The following is a 25,143-nucleotide window of genomic DNA, read 5'->3' as shown; positions in this document are numbered from 1 at the left end:
TCATCATCAGAGCTCAGGGGCCAGGTGCTCCACTCCACTTCTGCATTTTTAACTCACAGTATTTTTTTTTTCATCTGGAAGTATTTTTAAATAAATTGCAGATATCCTGACATTCTACCCTTAAATAATTTATCATACATTTCTAAAACCAGAGCTCTTGCGGCATAGCAAATTAATATGATCACAGCCAATGCAATTAAAAATAGTTTCTTAATAGACTCTACTGCTCAGTCCATATTCACATTTAGACCCAGCAAGTTCAGCACTTTAACCATGAACAGAAACTCTGGCCCGCCTGAGACCTTGGCTGTCCCCAGACTTTCTAGCCCTTGGCCAGGTATGGAGCCTGATCCCCAGAGGAGCCCAGGAAGGCAGGCAAAAACTGGAAAGAGGAAGCAGGAGACTGGAGTTTCCAAGAAAAAGACCACAGACCCTGGGAGCCTAAACTGTCCCTGGATACCAGGACGCTCCCAGAACCTCAGGGGTGAGTGGAGATGGGGCAGGGCTTCGCCTCCTTCCAGGGACTGTGTGCCCTCTTTCGGGCTCATGGAAGGTCATGGCATCCTGACTAACATGACTTCACAGCCAAGTTCCTTATGCTTGTTGGGCTCCTTCCCCCACTGTCTGGTACCCACTAGTGTCCTGCTTTTCTATCCCTCTCCAGCCACCTCTTTTCAGCTTTGCTCCCCCTCCTTTGCTGTCCCTTCCCTTAGCCTGTGCTGGAGTCTTGCACAGGGGCCCCTCCACCTATGGACTCACAACTGTGTTCCCAGGCTGGCTCCTTTTGTTTGTGTCCTGTGATGCTTGGCCCTGAGCTGGGTGCAGGGAGGTCTTGAGTTCATGCTTATTGACTTACTCTCCATGGGGAAGGGGTTTCAGAATTCATCTCCATCCCCTTCATTTTCTGGAGAAAGAAACAGATGTTTAGAGAGGGGCAGTGACCTATGTGTCCAAGTTCTTGTAGAGCTGAGCTGAGAAAACAAACCCAGGTCTTGTTTCCAAGCCTTGCTCGCCCATGGCCCTTCTACTCACTGGGCTTGTGTGCAGTGCCTTTCCCTGCTTATAACAGCATCTAAGGCAGCTCCAAGACATACAGGGGACAGCAGGTGAACTGAAGATAAGAAAGGGTTATGATGGAGAAAAGAGGGCAAACTAGAGAAGCTGGGCCCCTAGAAATCAAATGTGGGGATGCAGACAGAGTTTGAAGGAAACTGAGGAAACAACAGGAATAAAACATTCAGATAATTTTATTATTCACAAAGCGTGTTCATCATCATTATTGCTTATCTTAGTCCTTACAACAGTGTGGTATAATATTTCTCTCTCTACAAGTGAGGAAACTGAGGTCCAGGGAAGGTCCGTGACCTGTTGAAGGTGGCAGGTGGCTTTTTTGGTATCCAGGCTCCTGAGCTCCATCAGGGTTTTCCACCATATGTTCCCCCTGCAATCAGAACAGGAAACCAGGAAGGGGGTCAGAGACTGCCACACAATTGCACAAGGTGCAGAGGCAACCCCTTCCCCATCCCATTACTCACAGAGTTGGTTGCCATACCCCCCTCACAAGGAGGAAATCTGCCCCCAGCCACTGCTGCCAGAAAGGTGTCAGTGGGTATGCAAGGATTTTGAGCCCAGCTTGGTCAGTTTCCTCGCCCTGATTTTTTCCTTTATTTTCCTCTGCTGTCCACCAAGAAGAGGGGCCTGTTTCCTGCAGGTCTCCAAGTTCACCCTCTGCCCACACACTATTATCTGTCTTTCCAGCTGCAGTAAGCTCCGGAAAGACAGATGGTCTCTGCTGTGTCACAGTTGAGTCCGCTTTCTTCTATACCTCACTCCCTCTAAAACTCAGCCTTTGTTCGGTGTTCCCCTTGTGTCTGGTGCTTTTTGAATATATCACCCTACTTAGAAATCCAAATAGCTTGGTAATGTGGGTGTTATCAGTTCTGTTTTTACCAATAAGGAGACTGGGGGTAGAGACCTTAAGAAACTTTTCCAGGGTCACTTAGTTGGCAAAAATGAAGGGGGTTCTTTGTTACACATTGGCAGAAAGTTTAGCAACACTGTCATCTGCAGTAATGTGGAAAGTAGAAAATGTCCCTCATGAGCTGGGTTGTGCAGCTAGGATTTCCAGGCAAAGTCTTGAAAGTGCTACCTGGTTTCTTCTTGTGGCTCATCATAAAATGAGAGAGGAGAGGTAAACTCTAGGCAGGATTATTCAACATGAGGGAGCTGGGACTTGATGACTTAAAAAATTCTCAGCCTCCAGACAGTAAATGATGCTAAAATCAAATCCAGGGCACGTTCAGGAATATTGGTCTAAAGATGAAACCAAGGCTATGACTGTAAAATCCTTTGTTAAGGCCTCAGAAAGGTAGTGCGTTTAGTAGGAAAAACCAAATTGTTTTCAGGTCTGGAAGGTCTTGAGGGCAGGAGCTTCTGTTCTCCGTGGAGCTGGGGTGCACCTCTCTCCCAGAACATGAATGTGTTCACCAACTCAGAAGCTCCTGAACCTTACTTTTGTGATTTTTACAGAGACTTCATCACGTCAGCATGATTGATGAGTAATGCAATCTTCAGCCCCCTCTCCTCCCTGGGGTATGGGAGGTGGGGTGAAAGTTCCAAGCTTTCAATCATGGATTGATACTCTTGGTGCTCAGCCCCCATCCAAGAGCACACTAAGAATCACCTTAGAGGCAAAGATGCCAGGAAATTCCAAGGGAGGTAGGACTTCTGTGTTAGACATTCCTATCACTCAGGAGATTAGAAAGGTCTTAGGAGCTCTGTGTCAGGAACAGAGGTCAAAAAGATCAAATGTGAGAACAAAAGATTCTCTTAGCACTCCTGTTTATAAGGGTCTTAGGAGCTCTGTGTCAGGAACTAAGGTCAAAGATATATATATATATATATATATATATGAAAATTATATATAAGAATATATACATAATTTATTAAAATTTATTAATTTATTAATAAAAATTAATATAAAATATATAAAACATAAAAGGTATAAAATATATATTAAAATAAAAATATAATAAAAATTATTATTATAATTTATATAAAATCATAATGATTTTAATAGTATATAATTATTATTATTTCACATAGTGTCTCAAGCAAAAGGCCCTTTCATGAATTTAAGGGTGTGTGCTTCATAGATTTTTCAGTCAAACATTAGAGCTTCTAAGAAGTATAAAGACATTATCCTCACTGTCTTGGCAGAAGCACATGGTGTGGAACAGATCTTCTCTTAGAGAAATTTGTGGGTATGGTCTTTGTCTAATGGAGTGAGTCACAGTAAGTTTTACAGGAGATCCACATATTTTGTAAGAGAATGACATTCACAAAACACTGCCAGATTGGACTGAAAGGAACAGAAATAGCATAAAATCTGGGATCTTACTTTGTATCCCCCAAATTAAACTGGCAGGAAGCAGCCTGAGGAAATTACGAAGCTGTAAATATGGGCTGCCTTTCATGGAAAGAGAAGGGTGGCTCAGAAGACACTCAAGCACAGAGGAAGGAGCCACGACCACTGAGAATTATTTCTAGGTAGGTGTTGAGCAGTGTTTGAATCAAGGAATTTCCAACATTTGCCCAGCTAAAGTTCTGATTTTCTAAGCACCAGTGACCTTTTTTTGCCTCCCCCTTCCACTTCTTTTGAACAAGAATATCTGTAGTGATTTTCCTATGACTGTACTACATTGGACATTGGGGTTGTGTGTGTGTGTGTGTGTGCGTGTGTGTGTGTGTGTGGCAGATAACTTGTCTCTAGCTCACAGGTCTTCATACTGAGAATTGTACTTGAGGAACTACACCTGAGGAATTTCCTCCACACCTGGACCTGGTTTAAATGACGAGTTCCTGGACCTCATCCTGATGCCATAATGGGATGAGACTTTGGGAGACCTTTGGTGGGACTGAGTGTATTTTTGCGTGTGGGAGGAATGTAAATAATTTGTGGCCAGAGCGAGTACTGTGGTGGTTTTAAAATACATGCGCTAATTCTTTAATATACCTTCCTTCAAGGGATGGAGGTGAATCCCAGGGCTGGACCCAATGACTGGCTTCTAATGAGTAGAATATGGCAGAAACAGCAGTTTGTGATTTCAGAGACTAGGTTATTAATGGCACTATGACTTCCTCCTTCTGCACCCTCTCTTGGATCAGTCACACTGGGGAGTTATTTCCCTTGCGGTGAAGAAAGGCTCATATGGCAAAGACCTCAGGTCTGTGTGAGCAGCCACGTGAGGGTGCACCGTCTTGGGAACAGCCCTCCATCAAACTCCCCACCACTGCATTTCTTGCTGACATCCTGACTGCAATACCAGAGAGGTTCTGAGCCAGGAGCACCCAGCTAAGTTGTTCCCAAATTTCTGGCCACACCCCCAACCCCCCAAAAAACCTGTGACCTAATGAATATGTATCATTTGTTGTTTTAAGCTAGTATTTTTGGGGGCTAGTTTATTACACAGCATCAAATGAGTCAGGAGAAAGTCACAAGAGTTTTTTCCTGGAAGCCCGGGAAGAAAGCATCTCACGAAGGCAGAAGTGGAAGGCCATGCCTAGGGTGCTCCTCTTCCCAGGGTGAGGAGGTTTCAGCATTGGCTGCTGGATTTCACAGTGCAGAAGTCACTGGAGGTGTTTCAAGGAGTGGCGCAGTCAAAGGCCTGGCTGGAGTGGCTTCAAGAGAGAACAGAAGAGAACCCTGGAGGCTGATGGTGCAGCCAGTCCTTTCATGGGCCCTTGCTGCAGAGGACATTAAGATGATGGAGCAGTAGCTGGAGGGCTGTAAGTGGGGAGGGTTTAATATATTAGAGCCCATTTAGATTCTGACGGTCATGACATACAACTGGGGAAGAAGATGATGAAGGAGAGAGGGGTGGCTCCTGGATGAATATTCCTTTTTTAATTTTAGACAGGATCTTGCTCTGTCGCCTAGGCTGGAGTGCAGTGGCATGATCATAGTTCACTGTAGCCTCACCCTCTTGGGCTCAAGCAATCCTCCTGCCTCAGCCTCCCGAGTAGCTGGGACCACACAAGTCCTCACCTCCATGCTCGGCTGGAATATTCTTGTGTAGACAAGAGAAGATGGGATTTGGAGCTGAAGGAAAGTGATTGGCTTGAGATGAGAGTAGGGAGAGTGAGAGGAAGAAGAGAGGCAGATGATTGGTAGGTGTGGTGGGATCAAGTGGACGTTCTTTTTCCTCCTTCCTTCCCTCCCTCCCTCTTCCTTCTTTCCTTCCTTCCCTCCTCTTTTTCTCTCCCTCTCATTCTGTCCCTCCCTCCCTCCTTCCCTCCCTCCTTCTCTTTCTCTCTTTCTGTCTTTCCCCCACTCTCTCTCTCTTTTCAGTGAGTTAGGATGTGGGCACACCAGCTGAGCATGTAGAGAGGGAAGACAGGGGACGATGTAGGTCTAGAGTGGAGCAGAGTCACTCCACTCTCAAGGTCACATGCTGACAGTGAGACACTTCGGGATGATAGATTGTATTTTGTCAGCCACAGCCACATTCATCTTGGCTGGACACAGGCACAGAGTAAGCGGGAAGCTAGGTCCAACCAGGGTTACAGTTTTCCCAGAGGAGTTCACTAAAAGGGAAGAGGAGCCCAGAAGTGGAGGCTGTGTGCCAAAGAGTGATTTGAGGTTGGATCATGGAAACTAAGGGAAAGGAAAGCATGAGTGCAATGGGGAAAAGGGGCAGATGGCAGGATTAATGGATCATGGGTCCCTGTGGTGTTGAAGCAATACTGGGATCAGGTTAGCAGGACTGAGGTAGGGAGTGGTGGGAATGAGATTAAGAGGGGAGCTGTTGGCGCTTGCTGATCATCTGCAAGGGTGGCTGAGATAGGGAAGAGGACCAGACCATTGGAGGCCAAGGAACTGAGATGCCAAGGATTTGTAAGAATCATTCATGTAGCTCTTGAGTCTACATGGGCCCAAGATCACCAAGAATTATGGCGGGAACAGTCAGAGTGATGTTGAGCCTGGGGTTAAGACCCCCGAGGAATAAACAGCAGTGCCCCAGATCGTACAGAATCTGCAGAAATGATGGGTGGTCACCCACAGTGATATAGCCTAATGGCAGAAAGCTACTTGTGGAGTACTTTAGGGAGGATAGGAAGATAGGAAGGGGCCGTGAGGAGCACAGAGGACACTGACTCCACCCTTGGACTCAGAAGCATGAGGTCAAGGAGAAAAAACTACCCCCTCCCCCCACAAGAGAACTGTGGAGAAAGTAGCGTCCTCAGAGAACAGGCAGATGTCAGGGAGAGTACCGAGGCGACGTTCAGAGAAGCTGAGTGCACAGGGGCTTGTGCTGATGACTGCGTACTTCAGGTACGCAGGTGGAAAGGTTATGGAATTTGGGACGAATGGGAAATGGGGCTAATGTAATCGATTTATAAGGTCTTACTGAGTTGGGATTCTGGGTGATGAGGGAGGACCAGGGCATCCTGGGCGTCTTATAGCAACTGGAGTGAACAGGGATATAATAAGCCACCAAGAGGCTATACTGGAGTCTGAGTGCTTACCTTCGGGGAAGGGGAGGGGGCCAGGAGACTTTACATGAGCAAGTGGAGACCTGGGATCTCACTTGCTCCTGCCCTTGGTGGCAGATGCTGGGGAGGGGTGTTTTGATGGAAAATCTGAGGTCCCTCCTCACTCTTGCCAAGAAGGTGAAAGCAGCAATAACTGGATAAAAATTGCATAAACCCATCCTCAAGGATGAACAGAGAGCTCCATACACATTTTGAAGGTGGGTAAAATCAGATGACTTCACAGATCATAGAGAGCTGGTGGGAGTGGGGGAATATGAGGGAAGTCGTTTTTACCTTAGAACCCCAGAAAGGTGGAGAAATGGGAGGTGCAGGTATCTCTTAAGGCAGGGTTGAAGTGGGTGCTGGAAACCAGAGACCAGGTTGGAGCTCTGCTTTAAGAATCACTTAGACTTCTAGATTCTCTGGGTTCCGTGAGACGGAGAGTAGGTTAGCTGCCCACATCCTGTCTTTCCTCTCTCTCAACAGCTGCAGAGAGCTTGAGGTAAGTCTTTGATGAGGGTGACACAGAGATGCTCTGCTCGGAGCACAGGGCGCCACAGAGAGAGAGAGTGTGCAGTGGGGGCTTGGGTGGGAACAGACATTGGGCAGCGAGACCCTTTTGCTCTGCTCCAGTTGGTGCCTAGAACCCTGTGTCTAGACTTACACCCCCAGGGAGGACAGCTAAGAGTCCTTTCTGGAGAAACCGAGCTGTGAAAGAGAAGAAATGGAGCCATGCTCCTACCCAGTCAGCCTGGAGCCCAGGGCACCCCGCGGCATGCACGGGGTTTCTGAGCTCTTCCATGCGAGTGGGTGGCTGAGAAGCGGCAAAGGTTTCCAGAACGCTCTGAAGAAAGACAGAGGTCAATGAAAGGAGAAAATAAAAAATATGACGGGCACCTTGGAGGACACAGAAAATATGGAAGGCTTCGGAAAAGTTCAAAAGTTAAAACTTTAATATTTCCAGAGAAAATATGTCTGGCCAAAATAAAACGTGCTGTGCTATAAAAAGGAACATTCAGAGAACAAATGGACCATTTAGAAATGAAAAATGTGATCGTGTACATTGAAAACACTTGAATGGAATGTAACCTTGAGGAACTTTCTCAGAAAGTAGGAATAAAGAAACATAGATGACAAACAGGAGAGGAAAGATAATCACGTCAGGCTCAGATCGGTAGGTCCAACATCGGATTGTAAGTGTCAGAAAGAGAGAACAGCCCTGTGGGGGTGACAGGCCTGGGGCAAGGCGCAGAGTGATCTTGAATGTGGCAAGTTGCGAGCCTCTTGACCAGCTTGTGCAGAAAAAAGAAAGGTTCACTTCCTTGTAGAGGCTGCAGCCATGTTGGTGGCGGTAAGGACAGCACAGAGGGGCGCTGTGCTGCAAGGGCGGCTGATCTAGGCAAAGCATTGTGGGGGCCCCAGTAATGACACTGGACTTCAATTCCTGGGTGGCGGAAATGCACAGAGGTGTTGTTGGGAAGGGATTTCTCAGGGGAACAATCTAGGAGGCGGGGACTGAAGACAGGACCCCCCATTAGGTGGCTGACACAGTGGTCCGAGTGCCAGTGTGAGGTGAAGGGGCTAGGAAATGGGGAGGAGGCACAATAGGGGAGGCCTTGGCAGAGTGTGGCTGAGCAAGGGGAGAGGGAGAGGGAAACGTTGGGGTGACCCAGGCATCTGGATTTGGGGTGTTAAATAAGAGTAATAAGAGGCCATTGGTTTAGACTGAGCTCCTGCACTAGGCCCAACAGCCCAAACCAAAATGGGGTCACTGGTGCTAAGGTTCCACGCCACCAAGCCAAAACCAAGTTGTTTATCTCACCTTCCGAGAAATTAAGAGAGAGAGGTAACAGCCAAATCCCTGCACAGGCCAGTTTTAGCTGGTATGGTAGGGAAGTCCCCTCTGCTTTAACCTTTTACAAAGAAGGTACCTTTGAAATGACCAATTTCTTTTTGTTCCTTGTTTGCACTTTCTTCTGTCTTTTTCTGTCACTCCAACTGCCCAGGTTGCAGAGCACAGTTCTCTAAACCTCTTCTGATTCTGAGGGCTGCCCAATTTGCAAATCGTTCTTTGCTCAAATAAACTCTGTTAAATTTTTTTTGTCTAAAGTGTTTCTTTTCTTCTTTTCTGTTTTAGAGACAAGGTCTCACTCTGTCGCTCAGGCTGGAGTGCATGATCATGGTTCACAGCAACCGGGAACTCTTGGCTTCAAGCAATCCTCCAGCCTTGGCCTCCCAAAGTTGTGGTATTACAGGTGTCAGCCCCCAGCGTTCCAGGCCTCAAGTTTTTCTTTTATCAGGGGCTATAGATAGGAGGAGGAGGCAGGGAAGAAGGATTCTTATCATTGACTCAGGTTTGGTAGAAAGGTGCTGCAGGTGCTGGGCTTTGCACCCACAACGGGGTGCTGGCCCCAGTGCAAACTGAGGGTGAGCAAGTAGAGGGCCTGGGCTCTGCAGCTCTGCAGGGAGGGCGTGGCCAAAGGCCTTGGATCAAGTTCTGGCCTTTTCTTTGCAGAGAATGCAGAGGTCAGAGGTCCTGGAGCTCCTGGGAGCCCAGCCTTGTCAGAGACTGGCTGCCCACCAGAGGTCCTGTGGCTCAGTGGGAAGTGTCTATGGGCCTGGGGCCTGGTCTGAGCTGGGCGCAGCAGAGATCTCCCTTGATGCTGCACATGCCGATTCCTTGAGACCCCTGAGATATGGGGAGAAATACATGAAGTGACTTGAATCCGTTCTCCCACCCCGTCCCTCTCCCCAAGCCTGCCCCTCCTCCAGCAAGCCGGCTCCTGGCCTGACTCAGTTGTCCCTGTACCTTTCACTCAGCCCCACCTATGGTTTTTCCCATGTATCCCCTTCTCCCTGGGTGCTGTTTCCCTCCTGTGTCTACCCTCTCTCCCTCAGGACTAGAATGAGGCGGAGTCCTGGGATGGTGGCTTTAGGGAGTCCCTGGACTTGGGCTTGCCTGGAAGGGCAGGTGGTGGGAGGGACTTTCCAGCTGTGCAGGTCTGTGTTTCTGATGGAGGGCTGGGGGAGGGGAAGGGGAGGGGAGACGGAAGGAGAAAGGTAGAGGGAAGAAGAGGAGAGGAAGGAGGGGTAGAGAGAGAGGGAGAGAGGAAGGGGGTGGAATGGGAAAGAGGGAGGGGGAGGAATGGAGAGGGAAAGGGAGGACAAAGGAGTGGGGGGAAGAAAGAGAGAGAGAAAGGGAGAGAGAGAGGAGAAAACACAGAGAAAGAGAAACATGGATGAGATTCCTGCAAGTTTTCAGCTGAAGGACAAAGGTAAGCCTGTGTGACATATCAGATGGAGGGACTCCATGAGGGCTTTAGTTTGGAGAGCTCTGCCAATTATAATTTCCACCTCTGTTCTCTGGCCGATTCCCCTCTGACCCTCCATCCTGGGCAGAAGCTGTTCCCTGTTCCATTTGCCCCAAGTCCAACCCTCACCACACTCACCACCAGATGAGCAGGGCTGACAGCACCAGGCTCTTGACTACAAGGAGTCCACAGAGCACAGAGACCAGGGCACAGGGGGCTGCAGGGCCAGGGTGGAGCGTGGAGTTCTGTGGCCTGGAAGGCAGAGGGACAGGAAGGGGAGAGGACAGGTTATGGAGACAAGTCTTCATCTGCCGGCCCCCGCCCAGGCCTGTGTGGCTACGGGCGCCCCCCCGAACTCACTGTGAAGGGACAGTGATGGTAGCTGGAGACTCAGGGTCTTCTCTGGCTCCTCCAGTGGGAGGCACACAGCTCTGGGTCTGGGTCTGTGAAGAGACCAGGTTGCGGGGAGCCCAAGAGGTCTGGGTCTGTGTCTGGGTCTGTGAAGAGACCAGGTTGCGGGGAGCCCAGGAGGTCTGTGTGGAGGCAGAGGCTGCCAGGGAGGAGAAAGGGCTGTGGTTAGTGAGTGGAAGACCCCACCTGTGCCTGCCAGCAGGAAAGCTGGTTGGGGGAGTTGGATCAGGCTGGGAACAGAGCCCATGAGCCCAGAGAAGAAAACTGATTTGAGGGATGGGCACTGAACTGTGAAGTCCTCTGGCTCAGAATTAGAAACACCTGTGGCCTGGGCTCTATTGGGTCCCTGCAGTCATATCCTTGAGTCCAGGAGGAGCACTGGAAGAGGACTCAGGAGGCCTGGTCCCCTCCCAGCACTCAAGTCTTTGGACGGGCACCCACCTGAACCTCCTGAGGGTGGACATGGCCATGATGCTTCGGGCCCCTCTGGCTCTCGACCCTCCATTCTCTTTCTCATGCCTCTGGGGTTTGGGAAGGGAGCCTCTTGTGGGAATTTGAAAGGTAGTTTTCAGATTTCTGCCCTTCCCAGTTCTGCTGCACAGCCATGGACCCCAAGCCTCAGCAGCCTAGGGAATGCCTTTCACAGCCCCTCTTGACTCTGGGACTCTGTGAACTGGCTGTGCACCACTCCTACCATTCACCTTCCCAGGAAGACCCAGAGCCACCTGTGCTCAGAGCCCTTGGTGGAAGTGGGGAATGGCTGTCTCTGGAAGAGTGATGGGGACTGTTGAGGTCAAAAAGGCAATGCTGGTTACGGGGGCGGTGGCAGGGTGTGAAGGAAAAGAAAGTGGGGTTGGAACCAAGGCTGGGAGAGGAAGTGGGGATTCTCAGTGTCTCAACCTAGCAGACTAGGTCTACATACCTAACTGGAGTCCAGGAGGTGGGGAGAGGGGGAAAAAAGGGGAAAGGGCTAGGAGGGGCGTGAAGGAGAGGGTGCCTGAGGCTGGGTCATTCCTCGTCCCAGAGACTGCCCTGAAAGGTCCTCCCTGGACTGAGTCACAGGCCTATGGACCTGTGGACACGATCCTGTCCCACAGGACACTCTCTGAGGCTGTCTAGGATGCTGTCCAGGATAAACCTGTGCTCAGCCTGGGAGAAGGCCGTGTTTGGGACACTCTGGTAAAATTCTAGGCCTGTGCTATTGAATGTGTCATCTATGGCCTGGTGCTGGTCTACAAATTGTCTGTAACCCATTCACAACAAGGTAAGTATAAAAATTGGGAGTAGGGGTTTCAAAACGTTTATATCAATTTGTTATTGCCTCAAGATCCAAGCATGTGATTAGTTAACTCGTCTCATCTCCTTGAACGGGATATAGACCAGCTTGGGTGTTGTCAAATTAGCATGGAGAGTCGAACATGGAGCGAGCTGTGTGCTAGTAACCTATGCCAGGGCCATGCTACAGTGGGTGATACTTTAAAATTAGTTGTTAGTGGCCAGGCATGGTGGCTCACGCCTGTAATTCTGGCACTTTGGGAGGCCAAGGCAGGTGGATCACTAGAGGTCAGGAGTTTCAGACCAGCCTGGCCAACATGGTGAGACCCCATCTCTACTAAAAATACAAAAAAATTATCCAGGCGTGGTAGTAGACACCTGTAATCCCAGCTACTCGGGAGGCTGAGGCATGAGAATAGGTTGAACTCAGGAGGCGGAGGTTGCAGTGAGCCGAGATCGCGTTACTACACTCCAGCCTGGGCGACAGACAGACTCTGTCTCAACAACAACAACAACAAAAAAGTAAATAAATAAATAAAATAAAATAAGTTTTTAGCTGTAACCCAAAAGTGTATAAACATCTGGAAAGATGTATAATTTTATAATTTATTATTTTTACAATCATTTTCATTTTTAATCAAACATTTTAAACAAAATGTAAAGTGTAACATGATTAGCTAATTTAGAGTAGAATAGTGATTACTTAATTAGCGTTCTAATGAACAGATAGCAAAACAAGTCACTGAAAAAACACATCTTTCCTGGATGTGGCAGTGACAGCCAAATGAAGATGGTAGAATTGACTCCAAAGAAATTTTTTCCTTCTGCAATTATTCCAAAGAGTTTGTGCTGGTCTTGTTTGAAAGTAGAATCCCTCATTGTGGTAGGCAGAATAAGGGTACCCCAAAATGTCTACTCCCTAATCCCAGGAACCTGTGAGGACATTGCCTTCCATGGCAAAGGGAAATTTGCAGGTGTGATTAAGGTTGAAGACCTTGAGTTGGAGAGAGTTGCCTGGATTATCCAGGTGGGCTCGATCTAATTATGAGTCTGTAAGAGCAGAGAACGTTTCCTAGCTGTGGTCAGAGATAGGTGCAATGTGAGAGGGACCCCCATCCGGTGTTGATGGCTTTGATGAGGGAGAAAGGTGGCCGTGGGCCAAGGAATGTGGCAGCCTCATGAAGCTGGGGACAACCTTCGGTTCACAGCAAGCAAGAAAACAAGACCTGTGTCTCTGATAGCTGCAGGAAACTGAACTCTGCCCACAACCTGGATGAGGAGAAACAGATGATCTCCTAGAGCCCCCAGGAGGGAACACAGCCTGCTGACCCTTGGTTTCAGTTCAGTAAGACCCATACTGGACAATGTAAGATAATAAATTTGTTTTAAGCCACTAAATTTGTGGTAATTTGTTATGGCAGCAACAGGGAACTATTACACTCATATATGCAAGTTTTGTAGTTATAATTAGTAGGGAAGTATTAAAACCTAGTGAGTTATTTGTTGAGATGTATTGGCTTATGAGGCAAATGCACCATAAAAACAAGTGACATAGTCTGGGTACGGTGGCTCACGCCTGTAATCCCAGCACTTTGGGAGGCCGAGGCGGGTGGATCACCTGAGGTCAGAAGTTTGAGACAAGGCTGACCAATATGGTGAAACCCTGTCTCTACTAAAAATACACAAATTAGCCCGGCATGGTGGCAGGTGCCTGTAGTCCCAGCTACACCAGAGGCTGAGGCAGGAGAATCGCTTGAACTCTGGAGGCGGAGGTTGCAGTGAGCCGAGATTGCGCCACCGCACTCCAGACAGAGCGAGACTCCGTCTCAAAATGAAACAAAACAAAACAAAACAAAAAACGAGTGGCATATACATATGAAACGGAAAAACACAAGTTCACAACAAACTGTTTTTAGGAAAAAAAAAGAGTACTGGATTGAAAAGCTCTTGAAAGGAATCTGTATTTCACATATAAGCTCTAGACTTTGTGGCTTCTTGTAAAGTAACATTTTGTATTGCAAAGACCAACAATCCATCTACAGTTGCCGAAACATTACTGAACAACGTTTGCTTTATGACACTGGGTAATGTATAGCAAAGAAGGGAGCTTGATATCATTTTCCCTTGATGCCTTAGGTCAACATATGCAGGAATTGGATAATGAGATGGATGACCACCTCCCAGAACAAATAAAGCTAGCAAAGTATTCTTCATGGCAATTTGAAAAAAATGCACAAATATTGCTAGCATAACTATTCCTTTAGTATATGCAATTTGAACACAATGATATGAAGGAATTCTGTATCTTTTAGCTTAATTGTCACAAACACAACTAGCTCTGAACTGTATAAAACTATGAAGGTTATATTATCAAAATGTGGTTCAGGGGTTAAGTTTTATGTAAGAGTATGTTCTGATGACTGCAATTGCAGTGACAGGAAAATGTCATCCAGGTTAAGAAGGCTTGGGCTAGATTGTAAATTAATGCACTCCTTCCTTCATTGAGAGAGTTTTGCTATGAAATAAAATCAGCTTAACTGAACGTTGTGCTGACCAATGTGGACAAAATTGTGAATTTTGTGAGGTGAATATATGAAATTTGAAATCATTCTCTTTATTATGTGGTAATATGAAAACAGATCATAAACAGATACTGTTGCATGCCAAATTCAAAGTTTTGTTGAGAATGTTTCATCTATAGAAAGAATTCCTCATGTTTCTTTAAGACAAGAAGCCAGTTTAGTACAAATGTGAACTGTACCTTCAAGCTTGTTTATACTGTAGTTCTGATGTTAACATGTCCATGCAAGGAAGTAAAGCAACATGTTTTTCAGTGGCGAATAAAGTCTAAGTGCAAACATAAAAGTTAGAAGAACCATTTCTGTGAATTGTTATGACATATTCTTAATTTAATAACATTTATCAACAAAATAGGTGATGATATTGCATATCTTCACAAGTGCTCATGGGAAAACACTGATAATTTGATAGCATGTTTTGAATTTTGTTTTTTGTCAAAAGAAGATATATGCAGAGGAAATTCATAGATCTAGAATCCATATTTTCCCATCAAAAGATAATTTAAACTATAACTTTTAGGATAAACTTTTGGAACTGGCTACTGATAAAGGATTGAAGATGCATTTTGAAATTACAGCATCGCTTGCTTCCTTTTATAAAAGTTAAACATAAAACTGTTGAGCTTGTCGGAATTGCTTTAAAATTTCTTCTGTTTCTGACATTATACCTCCGTGAGACCAATTTTCTGGTCTTCTACTATGAATATTATTTTTTAAAAAATCAGCACAATTTCTTTATACATTATCTCCTAAGCGATGTGGTGTCATAAATAGTTCTCAGATTAGGTAAGTTAACAAGTAAGAAAAGTGCTCATTTGTCACATTATAATCCTTAAACACGGACAGACAGGGTGTTTGTTTGAAGGGCGCATACTGGCATTTAATATAGAGAACTGCAATTTCCCCTCTAACTTTGTATTTAGTTTTAACTGAGGAACAACAAAACGTTATGAGTATACCGTTAAGCCGCTACATCAATCACCTTTAGGCGCACTTTCAAATGAACAATGTATACAGTTTTTATAAATTTTTCCCTATGTGATATTTTTTCTGATTATATTTATTAAAATGTAATTTTATGTTTGTCAAATTTAATAAATTTTGGGCTTGTACTTTGTATGTCTTTTTCTTATTTTTCTAGTAATTTGTTTTTACCATGTTTTACCAAAAAAATTAGTCATGTGAATTGCAGATTTTTTTTTTTTAAAGGTCCTCCTCCATAGGAACTTAGAGTAGCTCTGCTTTGGGCAGGAGGTTGGCACACTTTCTGTAAAGGGTCAGGGATGAGCCATGTGGTCTCTGTCACAGCTGCTCTATTTTGCTGTCACAGCATGAAAAGGGCCACAGACAATAGGTAAACGAGTGGGCATGGCTGTGTTCCAAAAAATAACTCCACTTACAGGCACTGAAATTTGAATTTCCTGTATGCCACAAATATTGTTTTTCTTTTGATTTTTTTCACCCATTCTTAGTTATCGGGCCATCCTTTGCTGACCCTGATCTGGACTATGAGGGATACCCATAGTATCTTGGTATTTCGACTACCCAGATACTACTGGCTCTACGTGGTGGGGGCAGCCAGTGGATGCACCTTTCCTGGGCACCTGCTATGTACCAAAGATGCTGGGCGGTCCTGCCCTCCTGTAGCAGGGTCATGTGGGCTGACTGCTTAGCATGCTCACCAGGTGTGTTTCAGCATCTCTCAGGAGGCCCAGGCTGCAGGCTTGGGAGTCAGGGAGACTGTGAGATGGCTGCTCTTGTGCACATATGAGTTCCCCCCATACCTGTTCCCAACAGCCTCCCCAGGAGACTGGGGTGTGGGCATGGGTGGCTTCCATGATTAGGAAACCAGGGGTGATGGAGGCACCAAAAGGGGGTGAGGGGCACCCCCCTGAGGACCCTAGGGAAAGAGCTCACCTGGAGATACCACCAGATAGAACCTGACGGACTTAGAGACAGAGTTGTCAGAAGGGCGGTAGATTCTACACCAGTAGTGTCCTGAGTCTTCCTCTCTCAGATCAGTCATGGTGACAGTGAAGAAGCCAGCAGCAGGGTCATCCCAGATTGCGAATCGAGAGGTCGCAGCCACCGTCCTGGGCTTGGAGCTGGTGACTAACCTGATGCACACGAGTGCTGATGCCTCCTTACACCAGCCTTTCTTCTCGTAGAGCCTGCTTGTGGGCGGGTACTGGCATCTCACGGTCAGCGTCTGCCCTGCCACACTTTGAAGTACCTGAGCCTTGGATCGTGCCTGAGAGCCTGTAGAATGATGAAGTAACGCATAGGTCAAGGCCACACGCACAACCTGCCTCATAGCAGGCCTCTGCCCACAGAGCCACCTGCTACCTGACTCTGCTGTCCCGACAGTCCCCACCATCCCCATCTCCTCTGTTCCCTGGCTCCCCCTCCCCCTCACCTGGGAACAGCAGCAGCAGCAGTAGCAGTGGGTGTGGGGCTCGCCAGGCCATGTGGCCCTTTTCCTGTGTGCTCGTGGGAGGGGATACCTGGAGAAGACTGGGGAGAGGGAACTGGGAGCTGGGCCTGATTCTGCTGCTCTTCCAGCACCTCTGATAGAAAAATGAGACAGGCTAAGGCCTGGGTTGGAGAGATGGGAGACTGCAAAGGGCAGGTTCTGTGGGCACAGGGAAGCGGGGATCTCCAGCTGTAGGTGAGTCTGGGCCTGGTGGGCTGGGTGCTGTCCGGCACACAGCTTCCCAGCCCTCTGTAGAAGATGCCTGCTCTCCCCTGCACCCAGCTGCCCCTCCCCACCATGACCTACCCCTGAGGGAGGAGCTGAAAAGGCCAGGAGGAAACTGTGGGCGAGTAATGGACTGCTTCCCCCTTGCTCCCTCTCTGCGCTGCCTCTTCTTTGCAGGGCCTGGGATTTGCCGCCCTTTCCAGGGAAAGTCAGGCTGAAGGTGGATGACAAGCTCAGGGGCACTTGGCACCCTGATCATGAGTCCCAAGCCCCACTGGTCACAGGGTGGCCAGGGACGTCATGCCCAGGCCTCCGTGATGGGTCAGTGATGTGCTTCCACTCTGGGAAGTTTCGTGGGTGCGGGAGAGGAGAGGGGAGAGGAGGTGGAGATTCAAAACCAGCAAGGGAGGCTAGGGAGGGTGCTTGGCAAAGGTAGGGGAGGGGAGGGTTGGGAGAGCACACCGAGCAGGAGATGCATCAGTGGGGTGGGGTAGAGGGAGCCCAGGCACCCGGACCTGGCCTCATCTCTGCATCCTCGACCTTCACCACTTAAGGACCCTGGAAGAATATTGTTTAATTAAAACATAAACAGATGAAAGACTCTAGCATTTTTTTTTTTAGTTAATATCAGCACTTTGAAGATTTAATTTTAAAATAAGATGCAATTTACAAAGAGAACGAGCTAATATATCTTAGGACCGGTAGCAACACTGTGTGTAATTGCAGTTGCACCACTGGGGGCTCTGCTGGTCTGGCGTCTGCTGCCAGGAGCTCTGTGAACAGAGGTAATGACTGAGATGGGAATTGGAACTTGTCAAGTGGACTCGATTCCAAGTCCACTGCTTTGCCTGCCCCTGGACTCCTGCTCCCTACTCCGTCTCAGTACAGTGCCCTACTCCTTACAGTAGGAGTGTGCAGAGACTGAGAACGGGAAGGGCAGAGGGGTAGGCAAAAGGAGGACACAGCAGGGCTATCAGACGTTGGTGCCCAAGGGCCCGAGGTGGGAAAGCAGGCTGGAGCTCCGGAGCCAGAAGACAGCTCAAGGAGTGATGCCCACCACTCACTCACACAAGCATTGTTTACAAAGTGTGCTCATGCACACTTTCTCAAGACCCTCAGCAGGTTCGCGGGGAAGGTATTACTTCTCTTTTTCACAGATGTGGGAACTGAGGCCCAGATATGGTCAGCCACCTGCTCAGAGTCACACAGGACCAGAACAGGCCTCCTGACTTCTGTCTGGGGCCTTCTGGCTGGCCTGGTTGAAGTATGACCCACAGACAGGACAGGAAACCAGGGGCAAGAGAGAGGCTCCCGTGGAGCTGCACACACAGGCAGAGGTGAGCTTGTAGGGGGTTTTCTTGCCGACAGTGGGGCCCAGCTTCTTCCTGAACATAATTATGTACCAAATCAGGGTGGGGCACCCTCCTGAGGGGGAGGAAGGCGCCCTGTCTCCAGATGGCACCGAGGCACATCACTCTGTGTGTGTGTGGTTCAGCGACTGTGTTCCCATGCTGACTTGCCCCGTCTCTGACCGCTGCTGACTCTGAGAAGTGACAGCTCCTCCTTGTAGCTTACAAGAGCACTCCTTGCTATGTGCCACTAGCTGTGTGTCTCTTCAGCCTGTGGCCAGCTCTGCATCATTCTCTGCTGTGTCAGAGTGTGTCGTCTGTCCCCGGGGACAGGAGTTCTCAAAGGGGGTAATCCGCCCCTCTCTCTGTGCTGCGGCCTCCCCACCCATGTGAGTGGGGTGGGCACCGTCCACATAGATTTGGGGCCTTGAGCACCCTAGGGGAGGACCCTGTTGGAACCATCTGCACCCTCAGCTTCCTCTGGCATCTGGGACCTGGAGGCAGGGAAGCCTGGGCTTAGGCAGCCACTCATCCAGGCTGGGGCTGGTCCTGCCCCCTGGGGACTCACAACAGCCCTTGTCACAAGTTGAATTTCTGCAGGAGGGACTGGGGCAGGGAGCTGTGGTGGGATCTGGGGCCCCTTCAGAAATCTCTTGAAGAGTTAGGGATAGTGCCTTCCCCTTGGATGATCAGAGCAGGCACGACAAAGTCCTGTCAAAGGGCCTAGGGTTCTGGGGGGTTCTGGGTTCTCTGCCCAACCTCTGAGAAGGTCCTTCAGGGAACTTGGGAGCCTCAGCAACCTCCTCTCCCAAACTCATTGTCACACACACTCACAGGAACCCAGAGAAGGAGCTGGGAGAGCTGGAGACTTCATGTACTTGCTTTTCTAGCGAGGCCCACTCTAGTCTGCACCAGTGGCTCTGAGCCCAGATAGTTCTCACGGGAAGGGAGGGCTGGCCTCTGATGCAGAAACAGGGAAACCAGGGAGCCATAGAAGTCTGGAGGTGATCCCCAAAACTCAGCTCAGGGCTAAGCTAGGCTGGGCAGGGGTGAAGGGGTAGCTGTAAATTCCCCCCCGATAGAACCAGAAGAAGCAGGGACAAAAGGGAATTTCTCTCAGTGCTGAATTCACAACTAAGGGAGATGAGGTCCAGAGAAGGCAAGTGGCCTGTCCAAAGTCACTCAGCTATTTCAGGGGCAAACCAGGACTAGCATCCAGGCCTCCTCTCTCCTGGCCTGGTGCTCCTCCTGGGCTCAGAGATTCTCCATGGGCACCTCCTTAGCCTTCACCCAGGCTCGCCTATTGCAGATCCAAGCAGGCTTCTTCTTGAACCCCAACGGGTCTGCTTATACCTCTGCCCCCAGTGGCTCTCTGTCCCCAGTGGCTCTCTGTTCCCAGTGGCTCTCTGCTCCCAGTGGCTCTCTGCTCCCAGTGGCTCTCTGCTCCCAGTGGCTCTCTGCCCCCAGTGGCTCTCTGCTCCCAGTGGCTCTCTGCCCCCAGTGGCTCTCTGCTCCCAGTGGCTCTCTGCCCCTAGTGGCTGTCTACCCCCAGTGGCTCTCTGCTCCCAGTGGCTCTCTGCCCCCAGTGGCTCTCTGGCCCCCAGTGGCTCTCTGCTCCCAGTGGCTCTCTGCTCCCAGTGGCTCTCTGTCCCAGCTCTAGCAGGATCCTTCAGTCACCAATTGCCCTGACAGGGTTATTCCTGCTCCCATGACAATGGTCCCATAACAATAGCCTTTCCTGTTCCCAGGATACCAGGTTTAAAGCATCTGGTCTTAAAGCAGCTTTTTCCCTGCCAGAGTGGTCAGAGGCCTGAGCTACTGCCCACACAAGCCTGCAGTCTGGGTGCACAGCTCCTCCACAGGAAGTTCAGGGTTGGTCAGGCACAGAGCCAGGCTTCCACCCTAAGCACCCTGTGGGGAGGCCTGGGCTCAGGGAGTGCAGGAAGCAGCCATCACCACAGCTGGGTTCTCCTGCTTCTTTTCCTTCCTTACTTCATGGAACCAACCCCATTCTCCAACCCCCTCACCCCATTCAGCTGCCCCCACGGCCCTAGTCTCTGTGCTGCCTAGTGCTGTCAGCCCTGCATGTGCTCCTGAGCTGCAGGCTGGAGCGGGGGGAGTATGGCTGGGTTTGGCCTGGGGCCAGAGGGTGGGAGCGAAATGGAGCATAATGGGGACAGCTGTGCTGGGAAAGGTGGTCGGGTCAGAAGATGAGACAAAAATCAGGGGTGGGGTTTGAAAATGATGCTTAACATCAATTTGAATATCCTTTGGTCATCATCTCTGCTTGCTCATTTGCTTGTTACAGGCCAATCAAGATCCTTGCCTTTAAACTCTCAGGCCCTCACCCAAGTGCACCCACACTCACACAGACACTTACTGCACTCTCTCCTTCAGCAGACCGCTCTGCTCCATAGAAGCCAGCCCCAAGTCAGGGGGTGACAGAGCTGGAGGAGGGCAGTCCCGGGGAGGAACAGGGCCAGGTGGTCCACACCCTTCACGAACAACATGGGGGCAGCAGCTATGGAGGTCTCTGAAGGCTTCAGCTCAGCACAAGCCGAGGAGTGATGCTCAGCTCTTGCCATTCTGGGACAGCTGAGATAATGAGTAAGGAAGGTGCCATCCAGTGACTGCAGAAGACACCCACCAGCACCTAAATCCCTGCTGTGGCTGGACCCTCCCACATTGCTGTCCCCAGCCCCTCTGGAACACTCCCTGCGCATCTGACCCAATGCCCCAAACAGGGGAGATTAAACCCAGTTCAGTCTCTTTGCCCAACCTTAGAATCTTCTTCCTCCATGATCTCCCCTCTTCCTTTAATTTCCCTAAATCACTCAGTAACCACCACTGCCAGCTCTGGCTCCACTCTGTCCTCACTCTGTTCTCCCAAGTTCAGGCTGCCCAGCTCACACACATATCTGCACATCTGCCCTTAACTGTCTCCTCCCTTCAGCCTCCACCTTCTCAGGGGCTCCTGCGGACAGCTCCTGGTGAATTCTCCCTGTGCAGAGTCTTGACAGGGCCCCAGCCCTTATTCTCTCCAAAGCCTACTGGAGATCACTTTGCAGGGAATGCATTGCAGCTTCCTCAAGGCCTGGCCTGGTGTGGCATCCCATCTCTGACACCTCCATTTCAAATGCACCTCTGCAAGCCAAGAGAAGGCCCTACTGTCTGGAGAAGGCAGGTCGCATGTACTTCCTTCTGTGCTTAGATTCTAATGGGGAACATGGAGGGGAGAAAGGGTCAGTAGTGTGGCCCACTGGACCCCCTGGCATTCTCTCTTCCAGCCCCCTATCTTTGTAAATGGAAAAAAATAAATAATAAAAAAAAGATAAATCCAAGTTAAACAAGAAAAGTGGCCACTGATACATTTGATTTCTGAGGGTTAAAAACAAAATAAGAAAAACTAGAAAGTCAGGAGTAGAAGCCTCGACAGCTCAAAATACCAACATGAGAATATTCCCTCAATTCATCCATGCATTAATACTATTTGACAATCATGTATCTCATACATTTGAGAAAAATTAATAGCATGAAGGTAAAGCATCAATACAAGCACACAGAACACCTGAATTTAGAATTAATGTCAATAATTCATGAAATGGATGAGCAGCTTTCAATAATTGAAATAAACATTCTCAGAGATATTTGCAAGAACATCTTATGTCCTTATTCATTAGGTATTTACAGATTAAAACAAATTGCAACATTATTTTTATTCATTAATTTGACAAATATTTTAAAGCTTATCATACTCTCTTGGCGAAGGTGTGGAGAAGTGGGTATTATGTTCAAAGTGGGAATGGAAACCGTTCAGCATTTCTGAATGTAAATAATAAGGATCTAAGATGTTTAATGTGTGCATTCTTTGACTCGTCAATTCCATTTTGAGGATTCACCCATCCTTGAGAAATACACACACACAGGCACAAAAGGAGATTTACAAAGATATTCATCATGGATTGTTTATAATAATGATCTCCACAGGGGAATTAATAACATAACTTCTGGTCCACGTCTCCTATACAGCACCATGTAAAGGTTAAAAAGGAATACGGCTTGTGTGCAAACCTAGCTAGATCTCCAAACATCTTGTTAAATTTAATGATTGCTGCAGTATGGCATGTATGGTATAATCCCACTTATATACAGTTAAACTGAACTCAAAATGATTTGTCTGTGCACATAAACCTCTTATCTGTACAAACACAGAAATTTTCTGTTTGTGAAAAGCTATACATCAAACTAATAATAGCAGTCTTTTGGGGCAATGACTATGATGAATGTTGGGGAAGAAGTGGTGAAGTAAACTTTATCTGTAGTCTGTTGTAATGTCTGTTTCTTTACCCAGCTTTAGTAAGGTGTGACTGACCAATAAAAATTGTATATTTTTAGTGTATTACAAGATGCTTAGATATATGTATACACTGTGGAATGATTAAATCATGCTGATTAACATATCCATCGCCTCACATACTTATCATTTTTTTGTGGTGTAAACATTTAAGATCTACTCTCTTAGTACTTTTTTTTTTTTTTTTTTTGAGACGGAGTCTCGCTCTGTCTCTCAGGATGGAGTGCAGTGGCGCGATCTCGGCTCACTGCAAGCTCTGCCTCCTGGGTTCACGCCATTCTCCCGCCTCAGCCTCCTGAGTAGCTGGGACTACAGGAGCCTGGCACCATGCCTGGCTAATTTTGTTTTTGTATTTTTAACAGTTTTGTTTTTGTATTTTTAGCAGTTTTGTTTTTGTATTTTTGGTAGAAACGGGGTTTCACTGTGTTAGGCAGGTGGGTCTCCATCTCCTGACCTCATGATCCTTCTGCTGGGATTATAGGCGTGAGCCACCACGCCCAGCCCTCTCTTAGTACTTTTCAAGTACACAATATATTACTATTAACTGCAGTCACCACTCTGTATAATAGATCTCCAGAACTTATTCATCTTGTCTAACTGAAACTTTGCACCCTTTGACCAACATCTGCAATGCTTGTTTTTAATAAAAAGCCTTCATATATATATATATATATAAGTTGATTGTGTAATGAATATAATATTTAAAATATTGTATTAAAAAGTGTTTTTTTTTTTTTTTTTTTTTTTTGAGATGGAATCTAGCTCTGTCACCCAGGTGGGAGTTCAGTGACACGATCTTGGTTCACTACAACCTCCGCCTCCTGGGTTCAAATGATTCTCCTGCCTCAGCCTCCCGAGTAGCTGGGATTACAGGCGCCCGCCATCACACCTGGCTAATTTTTGTATTTTTAGTAGAGAAGGGGTTTCACCATGTTCACCAGACTGGTCTTGAACTCCTGACCTCAAGTGATCTGCCCGCCTTGGCCTCCCAAACTGCTGATATCATAGGCGTGAGCCACTGGCCTGGCCAAAAAGGAAAGTGGAATGAAAAAAATGGGCAAAGCAGAGGACCCAGTGACTTTGATCCTGGGGCCAGCATTGGTGGGGCATGTGGGTGGTGGCCCCAGGACTGGTCATGAAAGATGGCTTTCCTGTGCCTAAGGCAAGGGGCTTCTCCGAAAGACTCTGAGGCAACACACTTGGAAATGAAAGTGTAAGGGAATAAGTGAGAACACAATACACAGGCGATGAGCCTGCAGAGAGGGTAATTAAACAAACTTGCCACCAGGCAATGCGGGCAGAAGAGCTGCTGAAGACTGCCGGGGGAGCTAGTAAAGGAGTGATCAATAGTCTGTTGGGTTCTGGCACAGCCAAGGTCCTGGGGCTGCAGACAGGTCTGCAGAAAGGGTCCCATGGTGGAGCAGAAGGGGCATTGCCAGGCTCTGTCCAGCCCCTGGGGACATTTCCCCAAGACCCTCTAGGGCCTCTGACCTGAGTCTGGGCTTCTCCAACTGCCTTCAAATGCATCCTGTACTTTCCGGCAGCCCTTGTCATTGCTCTTTGTGGGATCCAAGGTGGAGGCTGCCTCCAAGCACTTGTCATGGGGACTCCAGGGCAGACCAGTGCCAGTGCGGCAAGGTACATTCATCTTAGGCCAATTCATCCCGCCCATCTACCCAGAGCCATTAGGAGTGCACCTAGTTCGCAGGCCCGAGTGAATCTCAATCCCATCATCTGCAATACGGAGAGACAGCATCTGTCCCATGATATCCTTGTGAGCATTACGTGAGATATTGTATGTAAAAGCTCAGTGCTTAATAAACATGAATTACTATTGCTAAAAGAATTCTAGCTTATTTTTATTGTAAAAATATTTCAACACTGAATAGATCTATTAAGAGAGCTACAATATCTTTAATGTGATTTATCCTTAAAGGGGTCTCGACACTTGAAAAATAAAATCTAGGCAGCAAGTGGGACATGTCAGACTCATATTTCTTCTGGTTCCTGAAATTGTCCCCACAGCAGAAGAGGAAGGTCTGTTCTTTAGTGGAATATCAGCCCTACAGGTGCACACCCTGAGTTGTACATTTCAAAGCATCTAACTCATAAACTGGTGCTGTAAAGACCTTGGACTCTTGAGAGACACTTCCTGTTTGGGTTCCCGCTCTGCCTCTTTGGGGCTCTGACATTTTTGAGCAAACTGCTAAACCTCTAAAAGTCTCAGTTTTCTTCTTTCTTGAATGAGTATGAGTCAACCCCTAAAATAATTGTTCTGGGAATAAACGAGTAAGCCCTTCAAAACATTTATAGAAGTACCTTTTATAAGATATCTCCCCAATTAATGTCTGTTATCATTAATAATCAACACCCACAAAATCAGGTTTGCTTGATTTTGATTATACAGATGTATACATAAAATAGCAGTACACAGAAGTTCTGAAAGAAAAGTAAAATTTTTATATTGTTTTGGTGGAATAGAACTTTCTATTTATGATCCCAATGCCACAAACTATACAGGGAAAAATAATTGATCATACTACATGCAAATTAAAACTTGGATGTTATAGAATAATACAATAAGTGAAATTTAAAAGCAAATCACAACTGTGAATGTTTTCTCCTTATTTGG

At 47.7% G+C, this 25,143-nt stretch overlaps 3 protein-coding genes across 3 annotated transcripts in view; 1 reads left to right on the top strand and 2 right to left on the bottom strand.

Annotated features, from left to right (window-relative positions):
• The window catches only part of OARD1 (O-acyl-ADP-ribose deacylase 1), a 449,744-nt gene that overhangs the window by 145,825 nt on the left and 278,776 nt on the right, over positions 1 to 25,143 (top strand). The window lies entirely within an intron of this gene.
• TOMM6 (translocase of outer mitochondrial membrane 6) overlaps positions 1 to 25,143 on the bottom strand; it is a 657,333-nt gene that overhangs the window by 436,949 nt on the left and 195,241 nt on the right. The window lies entirely within an intron of this gene.
• Positions 1,255 to 16,578, bottom strand: NCR2 (natural cytotoxicity triggering receptor 2). The gene is made up of 6 exons (XM_050789494.1): positions 16,527 to 16,578; positions 16,028 to 16,369; positions 11,357 to 11,367; positions 10,206 to 10,330; positions 9,984 to 10,097; positions 1,255 to 1,441 (listed from the first exon to the last, which is right to left on the bottom strand). Exons 1-6 carry the CDS (start codon positions 16,576 to 16,578, stop codon positions 1,255 to 1,257), a joined length of 831 nt encoding a protein of 276 aa, XP_050645451.1.

Source organism: Macaca thibetana, chromosome 4, assembly GCF_024542745.1.
Source record: "Macaca thibetana thibetana isolate TM-01 chromosome 4, ASM2454274v1, whole genome shotgun sequence".
Classification (NCBI taxonomy): Eukaryota; Metazoa; Chordata; class Mammalia; order Primates; family Cercopithecidae; genus Macaca; species Macaca thibetana.
Note: the sequence above shows the minus strand (reverse complement) of the source record. Positions and strands in the feature narration are given on the sequence as shown.

Excerpts from the sequence above, each read along its gene's own strand:
- NCR2 (XM_050789494.1), bottom strand. The coding sequence starts at position 16,578 with ATGGCCTGGCGAGCCCCACACCCACTGCTACTGCTGCTGCTGCTGTTC. Across the intron at positions 10,098-10,205 it reads ACCATCACTGTCCCTTCACA|GCCACAGAACTCCACGCTCC; the intron begins GTGAGTTCGGGG and ends TCTGCCTTCCAG. Across the intron at positions 1,442-9,983 it reads TCAGCCCTGCTCATCTGGTG|GGGGAACATATGGTGGAAAA; the intron begins GTGAGTGTGGTG and ends TTCTGATTGCAG.